This window comes from Musca autumnalis, unplaced genomic scaffold (genome assembly GCF_047663935.1).
Source record: "Musca autumnalis isolate F117 unplaced genomic scaffold, ASM4766393v1 scaffold_2, whole genome shotgun sequence".
NCBI lineage: Eukaryota > Metazoa > Arthropoda > Insecta > Diptera > Muscidae > Musca > Musca autumnalis.
The window spans coordinates 261,696,891-261,710,091 of record NW_027411755.1 but is presented as its reverse complement, the minus strand read 5'-3'; the positions used below and the strand labels follow the sequence as shown (position 1 = coordinate 261,710,091).

General features: G+C 33.5%; 2 protein-coding genes across 3 annotated transcripts; both read left to right on the top strand.

Moving 5' to 3' along the window:
- The first annotated feature begins 4,024 nt into the window (after nucleotides 1-4,024).
- AIF (Apoptosis inducing factor) lies at nucleotides 4,025-8,220 on the top strand. Of its 2 annotated transcripts, none has more exons than XM_073964757.1 (7): nucleotides 4,025-4,283; nucleotides 4,412-4,449; nucleotides 5,083-5,301; nucleotides 5,358-5,531; nucleotides 6,342-7,055; nucleotides 7,116-7,353; nucleotides 7,415-8,220. In XM_073964757.1, exons 1-7 carry the CDS (start codon nucleotides 4,181-4,183, stop codon nucleotides 7,819-7,821), a joined length of 1,893 nt encoding a protein of 630 aa, XP_073820858.1. In that variant the 5' UTR covers nucleotides 4,025-4,180; the 3' UTR covers nucleotides 7,822-8,220. The 2 variants fall into 2 exon arrangements, with proteins under 2 accessions (XP_073820858.1, XP_073820857.1); XM_073964756.1 differs by having other exon boundaries at nucleotides 4,412-4,695; nucleotides 7,415-8,018.
- Nucleotides 8,221-8,235: 15 nt separating this feature from the next.
- LOC141391966 (uncharacterized) lies at nucleotides 8,236-8,934 on the top strand. The gene is made up of 2 exons (XM_073964758.1): nucleotides 8,236-8,375; nucleotides 8,460-8,934. The coding sequence occupies exons 1-2, from the start codon at nucleotides 8,273-8,275 to the stop codon at nucleotides 8,774-8,776; spliced, it is 420 nt and encodes a 139-aa protein (XP_073820859.1). The 5' UTR covers nucleotides 8,236-8,272; the 3' UTR covers nucleotides 8,777-8,934.
- Nucleotides 8,935-13,201: the final 4,267 nt, after the last annotated feature.

Here is a 13,201-nt window from a genome sequence, read left to right as displayed (position 1 = left end):
AATGAAATATTGAGATTACCGTAAAATTTATGGAATAAGCAATACAAATTTTTCATTTTATTGCTTTATCAAACGTGTTTTGTTGTCCATGATATCTTTTTGGCAAAATAGGAACATATTTGAGTATTAATTGCCGTTATCAGACTTCGCGTATAGCTCGTTAACGCGGACCACTGCAGCTTTTTTTTTGAGTTTTTCGGTCTGGTAGTTTATAAAACCGCAGTGGGAATATAATTTTGAGATCCTAGAGCGCTATGAAGTTATTCTTGTGGATAATATATGCTCCTGAGCTTCGCTAAATATACAATTTCCTGAGTTCTTTCATAAAGTGTATATTTTTCACAGCATTCCAAGGGCAAATTACATGCAGAAAGAAGCCTTTGAATTACTTACTGGAAGTTGTTCGTTTACTCTACAGTACAATGGAAAAGACCTTAGTCGTTTACAAGAAGTTACTGGACCTGTACAAATTGTTGAGTAAGCGAACACACCTATATTCTCACATGATCACAACTGATTTTCGACTAACCAAAGTTCTTATGTTTCTCAATAATGTTTCGATATATTTTAGCATAAGCTCTGTTTACGCGCAAGAATCTTCCTGTTTTACAACTTTTTACTCGAAAAACGTTCCTTTACTTCAGACACCATATAATTTATATGGAAGCAGTTTACAACTTTTACTACTTTTGCCGGTTTTACCATTTTCAAAAGTAAAGGAACAGACCAATAGTGAATGAATCGGGGTACACTCACTCATTGATATAAGATAAGTCTCCCTTTTCCTTTTTGTGATGTTTGTGAAACAATTGTTATATTATTAGCTCTGTTCCTTTACGTGCAAGAATCTTCAAGTTTTACCACTTTTTACTCGGAAAGCGTTCCTTTACATCAGACACCATACAATTTGTATGAGAGCAGTTTACAACATTTACTACTTTTGCCGGTTTTACCACTTTTAAAAGTAAAGGAACAGACCAATTATTTAAGATTGGTGTGATACGGTACCAGAATCCACAAAGTTATTTCTTACAATAAGTTTATCTGTTCCATAAAGAAATTTTGATTTTTGAAAAGCTAATTATCAGGAGAAATGGTGTAGGGTATCACATGGTCGGCCCCGTCCGACTATAGCCTTGGCTTACTTGTTTTGTTTATACATTTATATAACTAAATGTTACTTGTTTTTTTCATTTGAAACTTAAAGAAATCCCTGATGATGCTCATCGGCGATGATCGAAATATTGGAAGAAATAAATAAAAATTAAAAACAAAAAATCTATTGTTTTTCAATTTCTGACCTGAAGCCAAACAAAACAGTAAAAAGATAATAAGTCCAAAGGTCAACGATAATCACACCGAAATTAATTCTATAATGTTAAGTGTAACAGAGAAATAACATTGAAATACATTAAATTGATGATTGATTTTCAATTTTAAATTAATATTGTTTCTACTTATTTCTTGAATTACACTGTGTGTAATTCTTTGAGTCATGGTTTATTAACCATATTCTGACACCACAGCGTGATAGAACCAAAAAATAAGACACATGCCCCGGCGTTTTTCCCTATCACTTCAAATTTCGCGGTTATGGGTCTGTAGATATCAAACCGATCAAAATTGAAGCAAACAACCAACTAGAAAAATTTTCCTTTGATCTCAATAAACAACTTTCTAGAAAATACGAACTATGTAGAAACGGTTTAGAAGATATATGCCTGACAAAATGATCCCTTTTGACATCAAAGCTTCAGGTCTTTGAGTGCCCATAACCGCGAAAGTTGAAGTGATAGGAAAAAGCGGACACGTGTCTTCTTATTTTTGGTATTCTATCACGCTGCGAAATATGTCGAAATATGATTAATAATTTAATAATTTGAAATGCTAATGAAAAGATTAGATCTTTCACGACTTCCTTCGTACCAATGCAAAAAAATGCCATGAAATCTCGTCATCGCATAGAACCAATTCCTTGAAATTTTGAGGCGTAGTTATTCGGTTTTACAAAAACGTATGAAATTTAAAACTTCACTGTTTATTTTAAAAGTACCAAGGCATATTCATATAAGGTAAATGCATGAATTACAACAACTAACAAATTTACAAAAACAACATTGTTGTTATTGAAAATTAATTGTCAAAGATGAATATTAAATAATAGGGTCGTTCCAAAAATTTGTTCAGGAAAAACATAAATATATTTTGAAATCCCCTAAAATAGAACAAATTTGAATCAAAATGTAAATATAATGCATACTGTCGTAGGTCATTGTTATTACACGTTTACGGTGAAAAGAAGAATTTTATGTTAGCAAATTTCGAAGTTTCAAATTTCATGAGTAGACCCTATTACATTTTGAAAACTAAATTTACAAAAAAGTAAGAATACAGCTGATTGTCACTTCTACATACTTTGTATAAATATGCCTTGAAAAGTACCAAATAGAGTAAAAAAAATAAAAATCACTTCAGTTATGCTCCAGAATATTATTGTTAGATAAGTGTTCCAAAAATAGAAAAAAGTTGTACCCAAAACTTAAGACAGCGAAAACAAAAATGCTATTATCTTCTACTTAAAAAGTTTGGCTGATCTAACATCGTGATTGCTGGCATCCCATTCGCAGATACGGCGACATTTCAGCTAGAAATTTTACAATATTTGTAATTTTTCCGTTCCCGTACTTTTAGAACAAATTTCAATAAATGTCAATATTTGTCAAATCACTCATTCGCAAGTTTTACTGCATATTAAAAAATCAACAATTTTATTTAGCCACGCGAATAAAATTTCTTGTCCTTGTTTTCAATTTTATGATATAAGTTGTGTTCTAGAACTAAAAAGTTTTTACAATTTTTACCACTTTTACACATTTTTTACCACAAAGCGTTCCCGTACATCAAAAAGCAGTAAAATGATCAGTTCTCTTTAAATAAAAATGGCGCTGAAAGACGCTCTCTTTAAAAACTTTTAATCGACAAATTTGAGCATGTAAAAAATAGTAACATGCTTGCCGGCTTCTGATTGGCTGAAACGTCGACTTTGACATTTGTTCCAGTTTTTTGTTGACGTTTTTTATTCATTTTTCCGTAACGTTAAGATAGCAGCTAAAAATGAAGAAGAAGCAGCTAAAAAGTTGTTATGGAAGATCAACCCTTACCTCAAGCTCATGGCAGAACTACCAGGTAGTGGTATCACACCAGCTGATCGAATATGAAAAGTCAAATCCCTTTATAAAAAAATTATTTTTGTTGTAATTTCCCCAACAACATAAAGAAAGTTTTGACATAACATATTCAAAATTTTACGATGCCACTACCTGGGTAATTGTGCCATGCTCAAGCTGATGAAGCACAACAACTATTGTACTATTGTCACAGGTCGTGAAGGTTGTATTGGCAATCCAAAAAAGCTGACAACACATCCAAAGTTTAAGTAAAGTTTTGAATCATTTCTGGTCGAAGAATAAAGAAGAAATTAAAACTTGGCAGCACTTTGTCTTTATGCATCTGCCAGAAACGACACAAAGTTTTACTCAAACGTTGCGTTTAATCAAATGCAACACCCCACCAAGGAAGATGCTCCAGTTGTTCGCAAAGAACCCATACACATTCCCCAGGAACATGTAAAGAGTGTGGTAAAAGAAAGTGAAGGAATAAAGGCATGCGTACATAAGGAAATTTCGAACTGGGTTGCCCTTTTCTTTTTTATTCTTTTATCAGAAGTAAGCAAGGTAAGCAGGCGAGGCAGCTTATGTACGCAGGCCTTAGAATCTATCGCACAGCAGCCCCTTGAACAGAAAATAGCTGATGTTGTAGATCCTGTGGAACAGAAAGTTGCAAAAACTGTAGCACCACCACCTTGCACGGTTGAAATATACCATGGTACATGAAATATTCTCAAAAGTATTATACTGTTCTACCAGGACAATTCAAACATTCTCAAAAGTGTTATACTGGCATAGAAACTGTATTGCTTGAGTAGTACTGCACCGTATTTAAATTAGGTTGTTCTTTGATCGTCATACTTGGCAGCACTGCCAATATCAGCTGTCGCCCTCAATCAAATTTAACTTACAAATCCCTAAAACTTATGACAGTTCCATTTACCATCAAAAAATTTATTTATTAAATCTTGTCCTTCCAACATAACTTAAAAAACGTATTTATCAAATCAAAAATGAATATTTGCAGCCTCAGAGGCACTCAATTGCAGTTATGCAGACGTGCATTTATATTATCCAGCAACAGCAGACCGGCATTTCATCCGACGACCAAAACAGGTAAGTTGAACAATGTTACGTATTGAGGTTATGTAGTGAGGAGAGAAATTGTACAATAAAAAATCCTGAAGAAATAAACTTGAAAATTGTAATAACATGTTATTTTCTTTGGTATATTCCATTTTCAGTGACAATACGCGAGGCACACAGCGCTCTATATCAAATGGTAAAGAAGCAACAAAAAACTCAAAATAAAAATCAAGCAAGTGAAACAAAATATCCTATAAGAAGTACGGATGGTTATAGGAGTCCTAGCAAAAGTTCAAGTACTATAAAATCTGCAAATTCGCCAAAAGCAAAATTACTCAATGAATGTGGCATACCATTTTCAAGCATGCCTTCTACAATTTCATCACCAAATCAACAGTCTATGGATAATGAACAAAAAATTAAATCACAAGAAAACTATAAAGTGATTTGACAAGATGTTTGTTTTACGTTGATCTTCCTAAATGGAACCAACATTTACCAATGAAAGACATTGATGCGTGAATTAGAGGTGTTTTTTTACAGACCCGAAAAACATTTCAATAAGGACTACCATATGCAAAATATTTCTAAAGCATGGTAGAAACAGCTCGTTGGGCACACGATAACGTGACCAATATGTTTCGACACTAAATTACTATTGTCTGGGTTGTTGTGGCTGTTTTAAATTTTTAATCAAAATCTTTTAACATAACCATGCCAAAACTATCAGCACATCAATTTCTTTCACTATTAAAAACTTCATTAGAATAGTCAATTCATAAATCTTTTTTAAATCTAATTTCCTTCATTTCCTTAATTTTTCTTACAGGAGCTATGCCGTCCCAGGCTTTCCTGTAATACAGAAGTACTAAGAGCGGTGAATTGTAATGTCAGTCGTAAAGCCAGCAGTGAAAATAAAGAGCATAGTACTTGTGATAAGACTGGATCTGGTGCTCCCACTGGTACACCAGAAGGCGGAGATAAGGGTGATGATAAGACCAAAACAATCCTGTTAGCTTTGGCAGGTGCTTTAGGTGTTGGCGGTTTGGTATGCTATGAATTATAAAACAATATTCATAAAATAATCATGTTTTAACTTTACAGATGTACTACTTTATGAAAGACAAATCAGAAACAACCACAACTACATCGACTCCAGAAATACCCAAACCCAACTCAGCTGATTTACCAAAACATGTTCCATATTTGTTGATAGGAGGTGGAACTGCCTCCTTTTCTGCATTCCGTGCCATCAAATCAAATGATGCCAAGGCCAAGGTGAGTTCAGGCCTTATTTTCTGAATGTATCCATTCCCATAAAAAATGTTTTATATCAGCATTGAAAGCACTATATAGTAAATTATTCACATTTTTCTGGAAACTAGTAGCATCAAAAATAGGGTAAACCAAAACATGGACCAATTCTGATAATGACTATATTAAATTGAGCCATGATAGTTCAGTCATAGGAGGCTATTCAAATATTATAGATTTTTTTAATTACCTGATATCTCGTCGTCAACTTGTTACTATTCTTATGGCGTATGGCTAGACGCTGTACCATCAAAAACATATGTTAATTGGTGATCTGTTGTATAGAAACAGCTGAAAATATCCCTTACATTACTTTAGAATCTTCGGACATCAATACTACTACCATCGATCTTAATTTGTTTACTTACATTAGTGGATTTCAGTTGTCATCTGCTTCGTAAAACACATTTCCTCTTTATATTTATTAGCCCACTCTTTTAACGAATCCTATTACAGTAAGTTTGGCGTTTAACTGACAAAAAAGTTTTGCACTTTCTCATGGTTGATATAAAGTAGTGCCGAACATGCCCTTGTTGCTGGTTACGAAGCTTTTCGGCAATTCACACACACGACTCAAACGCACAGAAAGATCGTAAGAAAGAGAGCAAATGTTTTGATTTGTTTCGTGCATACAAACTTACTAACACACTGTCATAAATTGCCAATGTTTTGAATACATCCACATTTGTTGGCTGCCCTCTTCTTGATCGGCACTGATATATCGTTTACTTTATATCTATAACCTCCCAACTTTAACCCCCTCTATTTTTTCAGGTCCTGATGATCACAGATGAAAATCACAAACCTTATATGCGACCTCCATTGTCCAAGGAATTATGGTATACCGCTCTAAAGGGAGAAATAAGTAACGATTATCGTTTCAAGCAATGGACTGGTGCCGAACGAAGCCTTTATTTTGAGCCTGAAGAATTCTTTATTGAACCATCAAAACTTAGCGATAGTGAAAACGGTGGTATTGCCGTTGCCCAAGGTTTCAAAGTCCAGAAAGTTGATCCCACCAAACGTATTGTCACTCTTAGCGATGGCTATGAAATCACCTATGATCAGTGTCTTATAGCAACCGGTTGCACCCCCAAAAATCTGCAAATATTCACAGATGCTCCACCTGGTGTAAGGGAAAAAGTAATGGTCTATCGCACACCTGAGGACTTTGAAAAACTGCGCAAATATTTGGATAACAAAAAGACAGTTGCTATCATTGGCAACGGCTTCTTGGGCAGTGAGTTGAGTTGTTCTCTGGCCAACTACAACAAAAGCAAAACCGATGCTGGTCGCATTTATCAAATATTCCCAGAAACTGCCAATATGTCCAAAATATTACCCGACTATCTGAGTAAATGGACTATGGAAAAGGTGAAGGCCCAAGGAGTATGTGTTGTACCCGATGCCAGTTTGAAGAGTGTGCAAAGAGATAATGCACATTTGAATCTAGCTTTAAGTACAGGAGAAACTATAATGGCCGATGTGGTAAGCTTTAAATTGATAGTAGATTTTAAGAAGTATTACTAAGTTTTGTTTATTTCCAAGGTGGTTGTTTGTGTAGGTTGTGAAGCCAATACAGACATTGCAAATGGCTCTGGCTTAGAAGTTGATAAGAATTTGGGTGGATTTGTAGTCAATGCCGAATTGGAGGCACGACGCAATCTATTTGTTGCTGGAGATGCTTCCTGTTTCTATGATCCCCTGCTGGGCAGGAGACGTGTAGAACATCATGATCATTCTGTGGTATCGGGTCGTTTAGCAGGCGAGAATATGGTGGGGAAGAGTAAGTATTTTAATTAAATCTCAAACAACATCTCTTTATGATCCACTCTATACTTCTGCAGAGAAACCCTATGCCCATCAAAGCATGTTCTGGTCTGATTTGGGTCCCGAAATTGGTTATGAAGGTATTGGCTTAATCGACTCATCATTACCCACAGTTGGTGTTTTTGCTCTTGGCACAAAAACTGAAAGACAAACAGACAATCTAACAGAGTCGCCCAGTACGGAAGATGGTGAACAAACCAAACCCATAGCCCCTAGTCAGGAAGTAGCCGATGTCAAATGCAACGAAGAACAAGCTGACAATTATGGACGAGGTGTTGTATTCTATTTAAGAGATGACAAAATTGTTGGCATTCTATTGTGGAATATCTTCAATCGCATTGGTCTGGCGCGCACTATTATTAATCAAAATAAGAAATATGAAGATCTAAATGAGGTGGCGAAGTTATTCGAAATTCATTCGTAGAATTATTAAAAATATAACATAGTTATAAATTTATATGTCCTATGTACTTTGGTAAGGTAGAAATGTTTTTGTTGTTAATTTAAATCGATTTCTTTCATCTGCAAGAAGAAATTGAATGTATTGTACGTACCTACGAACGAAGAAAAAATACACAAATAATCCCCTGCATTTTCCATGAACTGACAAAACACACAAAACCCAGCTGCTAATTATTTTTAATGTGTGGTTAAACCCACGTCCTGTAAACGGTGCTTAGATTAGGTAAAATCTAACTGCCTCTAAATAAATTAGTTAATCTTTAGATTATAAATACAAATGTTCTGTAATAGAATTTATGATCAGGTAATAAAAATGGGAACACGCGGATTTTTACGCGTGTCACAGGTATATTGGAGAAAATGTATATAAATTTACTGGCAACTGACCACCAGTCATCAGTCACTGTTCAGCAATGGAAGCCAAATCAAGCCAATTTTCTTTGTACGACTACAGCCGTCAAAGTGAACGCATGTTTGACGAAAAGGATCTATTGAAACAATTAGATCAAGAAGCGGGTAAGTTATTACATTGAGAATAAATTATAAAATATATTTTAGTCTTTCATTTCTAAAATATATTCTCGGTCTCTTCTTTTACAGAACTTTGCATTAATGAACATACAGAAGATGAAGTTACTGCAGCCATTGGCATGATGTTAATGCATTATTCCGCAGTGTCAGATGCTCAATTTACACCTAAAAATAAGCCCATTATACAGGGTACTGCCAAACCATTACCAGTGCGAGAAGAAAAATACCCACAAACAGTGAAAAAGGAGGACACAGTTTTACATAGCATACAACATACGACTGAAATGAAGCGTAAAAATCGTAAAAGTGCAGCAAGCAAATCGTCTTCGCTGTTAGCTTCCTGTCGCAACATTCTAAAAGAGTTTTTATCACAAAATAGTATCTAGTAGATTGTCATGATGTTTTTAAAACATTGTACAAAAAAAAAATAAAACAAAAATGTTCCTTCAAGGATCAGTCTATTTAAGTTAAGAGTAGATTTTAATATGATTATTTTTTAAATTATGTTTAATAATAAAATTACAAATTATTAAAACTGTGAAAATGATCTTGTATTATTTTATATATCATCGCAATAAATGCCCAAAGGCGTAACCCACAAACACAAAACTTTACAGGAGAAGCAAAAAACGTTAAAAAATGTAAAACAGGGGCCTAATTACGTGATTCGATTCGATCGAGTATTTGCTCGTGAAAAAGATTTCGACACGATAAAAAAGCGGCATGACGAGATTCGATCGAAATCATTGATCGAATGTTTCGAGAGTAACCGGTAGTCGAACTATGTAAACCTATGTATACTATAGGGAATATTATGAAGGTAGATGTAAAAAAAGTGTTTTTTTTTAAAGCAAGAACCAAAAGAACAAAATTATGAATGAAAAATGTAAATATTTGTGGAATTTTTTGAACAATACATTGAATAATAATTTCGGTATGAAGTTGTGCTAAGAAAATAAGAAAATTATTAATTCTTGCAAAATCTTTTTGACATTGTTGTAACGGATTGCTAATACATCTACCTTAATAATCCTCTCTCAAAATAAATGAGAGAGAGTTTGGTGGGTGTTTTGCATTAGCCTCTCTGAAAGAATATTTCCTTTGGTAAACAACGGGGGATGAAATGTTTAAAATGTACTTCACTTATAAAATAAAGGCTATTAATATTAAATATGTATGTTTTTCTGTTTTGCAGAAATGCTTATTTTTCAACTTATTTTTTAACGACGGCAAAACTAGTTTTTGTGTAATGATTGCTTGCATTTTGATTCTAAATTTATCACAATTTCTAAAAACGACTGCAAAGGACTTTTCCCAATTTCTCTTGTTATATTGTCTAAAAAATGCTGCCAATTATTTACTAACATCGTTTTTCTTCTATAAAACGACAACAAACAACAATTTTTACATTTTAAACAAAAAGACAATAAGAAATCTTTCATTTTATTTGTTTACGACAGGCAATTTGGCCTCGATAAATTACTCGCAAATGTATGCTCAATTACTCGATAATTTTACTCGATAACGAATGTTGTCATCCCAACTTTGAGTACTCAGGTCGAAACAACTCGATATCGAATCACATAATTAGGCCCCTGTTTTATAGAATATGAATCTTATGAGGGGGAGTTTTGGGGTATTATCACTCACGTACGAATGGAAGTAAGGGGTCGATTATCGATAGCAATTATCGTTGAGTGGAGTTGCCAGTTGTCAAAATTATTGTATGGCAACCCTCAACTGAAGTTGCGAATCTCAGTTGACGAACCGGGTATTTTTCAGCAACCAGTTATTTTCAGTTGCAGTGAATATTTTCGAAGAAACAAGAAGTAAACTTGAAAGGAAAAAAAAATATGTTCTTAACAATTGTTGATTATTTGCATTATTAATTAATTTTGTGTATCAAAAATATGGTGAAAATAACAACAAAACAACAGTTTGAAATATTAATTGATAAATTGAGTGCAAATCTAATGTGCGCATGGGTTCCATCTATACAGCCGACTACACCAGGGAATTTCGTTTTTGAATAACAATGATTTTTGACAACGCAACTTAAGTTTAGTGGCAATGCATAATCGACCCGTAAATAATAAACACAAACCCGCGAAAAAAACTTGGTTTTGGGATCCGTCATTACAACAAAATCTGCAATGTTATCCCATTTTCTGAAATGCCATTTCTTGAATAGGATCGTTATTTTTGAACGTGGAAGCTTGAAATTTTGCCGGATCATGTATTTTAGCTTTATGTATTGAAAAACACATTTCGATCTTCATGTGGGTTATGTCCTTGGGCATTTATGTACATTTAAACTGAAACGCAGAGAAATTTCGATATAAGCATCCACTCGAAATTACAGATATGCTCTCACTGAGCATAGTGATTGTACCATGGTGGAAGAAACAAGGTGATACAACAATACCAACTGATGTCTTCATTTGCTGTCAAAACATATTTTTAATCAAAAATAAATAACAAATACGGGTTACGTCTTTGGGCATTTCAGGTGATGATATGTGTACAACATATTTGGTCTGTTCCTTTACTTTAAAAAATGGTAACAGTGGCAAAAAATGGTAAAAGTGGTGAACTGGTCTCATATAAATTGTATGCTTGTTAAAGTAAAGGAACGCTTTGCAGGTTAAAAATGGTAACCTCAGGCAGGTAAAGGAACAGAGCAATTTATGCGTCGGTTTCTTCTACCTTTTGTGGTTATTTCGTTCAAAAAAAATTGACAGCAAATGAAGAAAATGTTAAATTCGCCTTGGATTGTACCATGGCACAATTACCCAGGTAGTGGCATCGTAAAATTTTGAATATGTTATGTCAAAACTTTCTTTATGTTGTTGGGAAAATTACAACAAAAATATTTTTTTATAAAGGGATTTGACACTTCATATTCGAACAGCTGGTGTGACACCACTACCTTGGTGATTGTGCCATGGATTGTACCATGCCAATACTAATCTTCATATATTCGCAAAATAAAGTGTTTAAAATATGAATGTAGTATGGAGGTCGGTTATTGGTGATGATGATCGTAAAATGGGCTGACTTCATAAACGCAACATTTACTTTGCAAATTTTGACAATCTATTATGAAGACATATGGTCTGTTCCAGAACCTGCAAGAAACTAATATTTGTTAATATTTTTCCATTTTTTATTCAAAAATTGTAGACTCATTTTTACTGCATTTATGAACGGATATATTTATTTGCGTGTTTTTATTTTAAAAACAAGCGTAATACTATGTTTACATTTACGAAATCCACTCGATTTCAACTGTCAATTCCTTTGCGTATACGTCAAATGAAAACTCATCTGAAATCGATATTTTAATAATCATTGCTATTTTTTTGCTGTCGTTTACAAAATCGGTCACGACTTTTTCCTCGTATTTCAACGCCATACGTAATACCCATTTGTCGTATTACGCCACACGTAATACAAATTTGTCGTATAAAAAAAATATTATATTTAAAACGAAAAATCCGTTCTGGGAATTACGAATGTATTTCATTCGATTTTTTAAGGATATAACATGCTATAAAAGTTAAAAATTGTCGATGTATATTATTTTTCATAACATAAAAAATTTAACTGTAAATGACTACGCCAACCGTAATAAGTGTGATTGTTTCAGGACTCCAAAAAACTATAGCTTTGTTCCAGAACCTGCAAGAAGCTACTATTTTTTACTACGATAACATTTTTTTCCTTTATGTTATCGGAAAAAATAGTAGATTCTTGCAGTTCTGGAACAGACCATATAAGTTATAGTTAAAGTGTCACGATCGACATATTGATACCCTATTTTTGTCAAAGAAATATTCTCTTCAATATCAGAGTTTTTCCGAGCAACTAGGCAAAGTCTCTTTTTTAGTGTACGCTTTATGAATGTGTTTTGTTTTTCATTTATTATTGGCCTGTTTCAGAACTGCAAGAATCTACTAATTTTTACTGTTTTTTCCGATAACATAAAGGAAAAAATGTAATCGTAGTAAAAAATAGTAGCTCAATGAGCATCAATGAGAAAAAGTTTGACAAAAAATCATTAGAGAGAGGTTATTTTGTGTGAGAATTCGTTATAGAAAAGTTAAAATAGGTAAAAAAGGGCCGAAAAAAGCTGTGTTTTTAATTTCTCTTCGTTATAGAGAAAAATTCTTTATAGGGTAGTTCGTTATGGAGATGTTCGACCGTATTAAAACGTATCAGTCAATTAATTTTGCCAACAGAGATATACAAGATATACCATCAGAATGTGACTACAAAAAACCACAATTGAAGCAGAGAACAGTAGATCACAAAAAACGCTTTGGAAGTTTAAAATCTTTATACGTTTGTAGGAAGGGTATCATAAAAAGTCGGCTTAATTTTTCTACTGAAAAATAATAAACACATTCTATACAGAATAAAATTATAGCATGAGAGATGTTTGAAGGAGTGCCCCTAAATTTGGGTAATTTACGGACCCATATCTCAGGAGGTATTGTCGTTCCCTAAAAAATAAAAAATAATAAAATGTAGTTATGTTTGGACTATTGGAAAATTTGGTAATGGAAAATATTTAATCTCTTTAAAACCCGAACGAACATAGGCGATTAAATTAGGTAAATGTGTTAAAACATTCTTAATCCATGTTTTAAATAAGATTGTAAATATTCACTGCAATAAAATTATGATGCAGGTAATAAGAATTTGGGTCACGCGAAATTTTAGTACCTGGGATATGTGTTCTGATAAGTGTATAAATTAGTAGACTTGTCTATTCAATGACATTAGTCTTAAGAAGTCCTTGCCAAGCA

Excerpts from the sequence above, each read along its gene's own strand:
- AIF (XM_073964756.1), top strand. The coding sequence starts at position 4,181 with ATGAATATTTGCAGCCTCAGAGGCACTCAATTGCAGTTATGCAGACGT. Across the intron at positions 5,302-5,357 it reads CTTTAGGTGTTGGCGGTTTG|ATGTACTACTTTATGAAAGA; the intron begins GTATGCTATGAA and ends TTAACTTTACAG. Across the intron at positions 7,056-7,115 it reads AAACTATAATGGCCGATGTG|GTGGTTGTTTGTGTAGGTTG; the intron begins GTAAGCTTTAAA and ends TTTATTTCCAAG.
- LOC141391966 (XM_073964758.1), top strand. The coding sequence starts at position 8,273 with ATGGAAGCCAAATCAAGCCAATTTTCTTTGTACGACTACAGCCGTCAA. Across the intron at positions 8,376-8,459 it reads ACAATTAGATCAAGAAGCGG|AACTTTGCATTAATGAACAT; the intron begins GTAAGTTATTAC and ends CTTCTTTTACAG.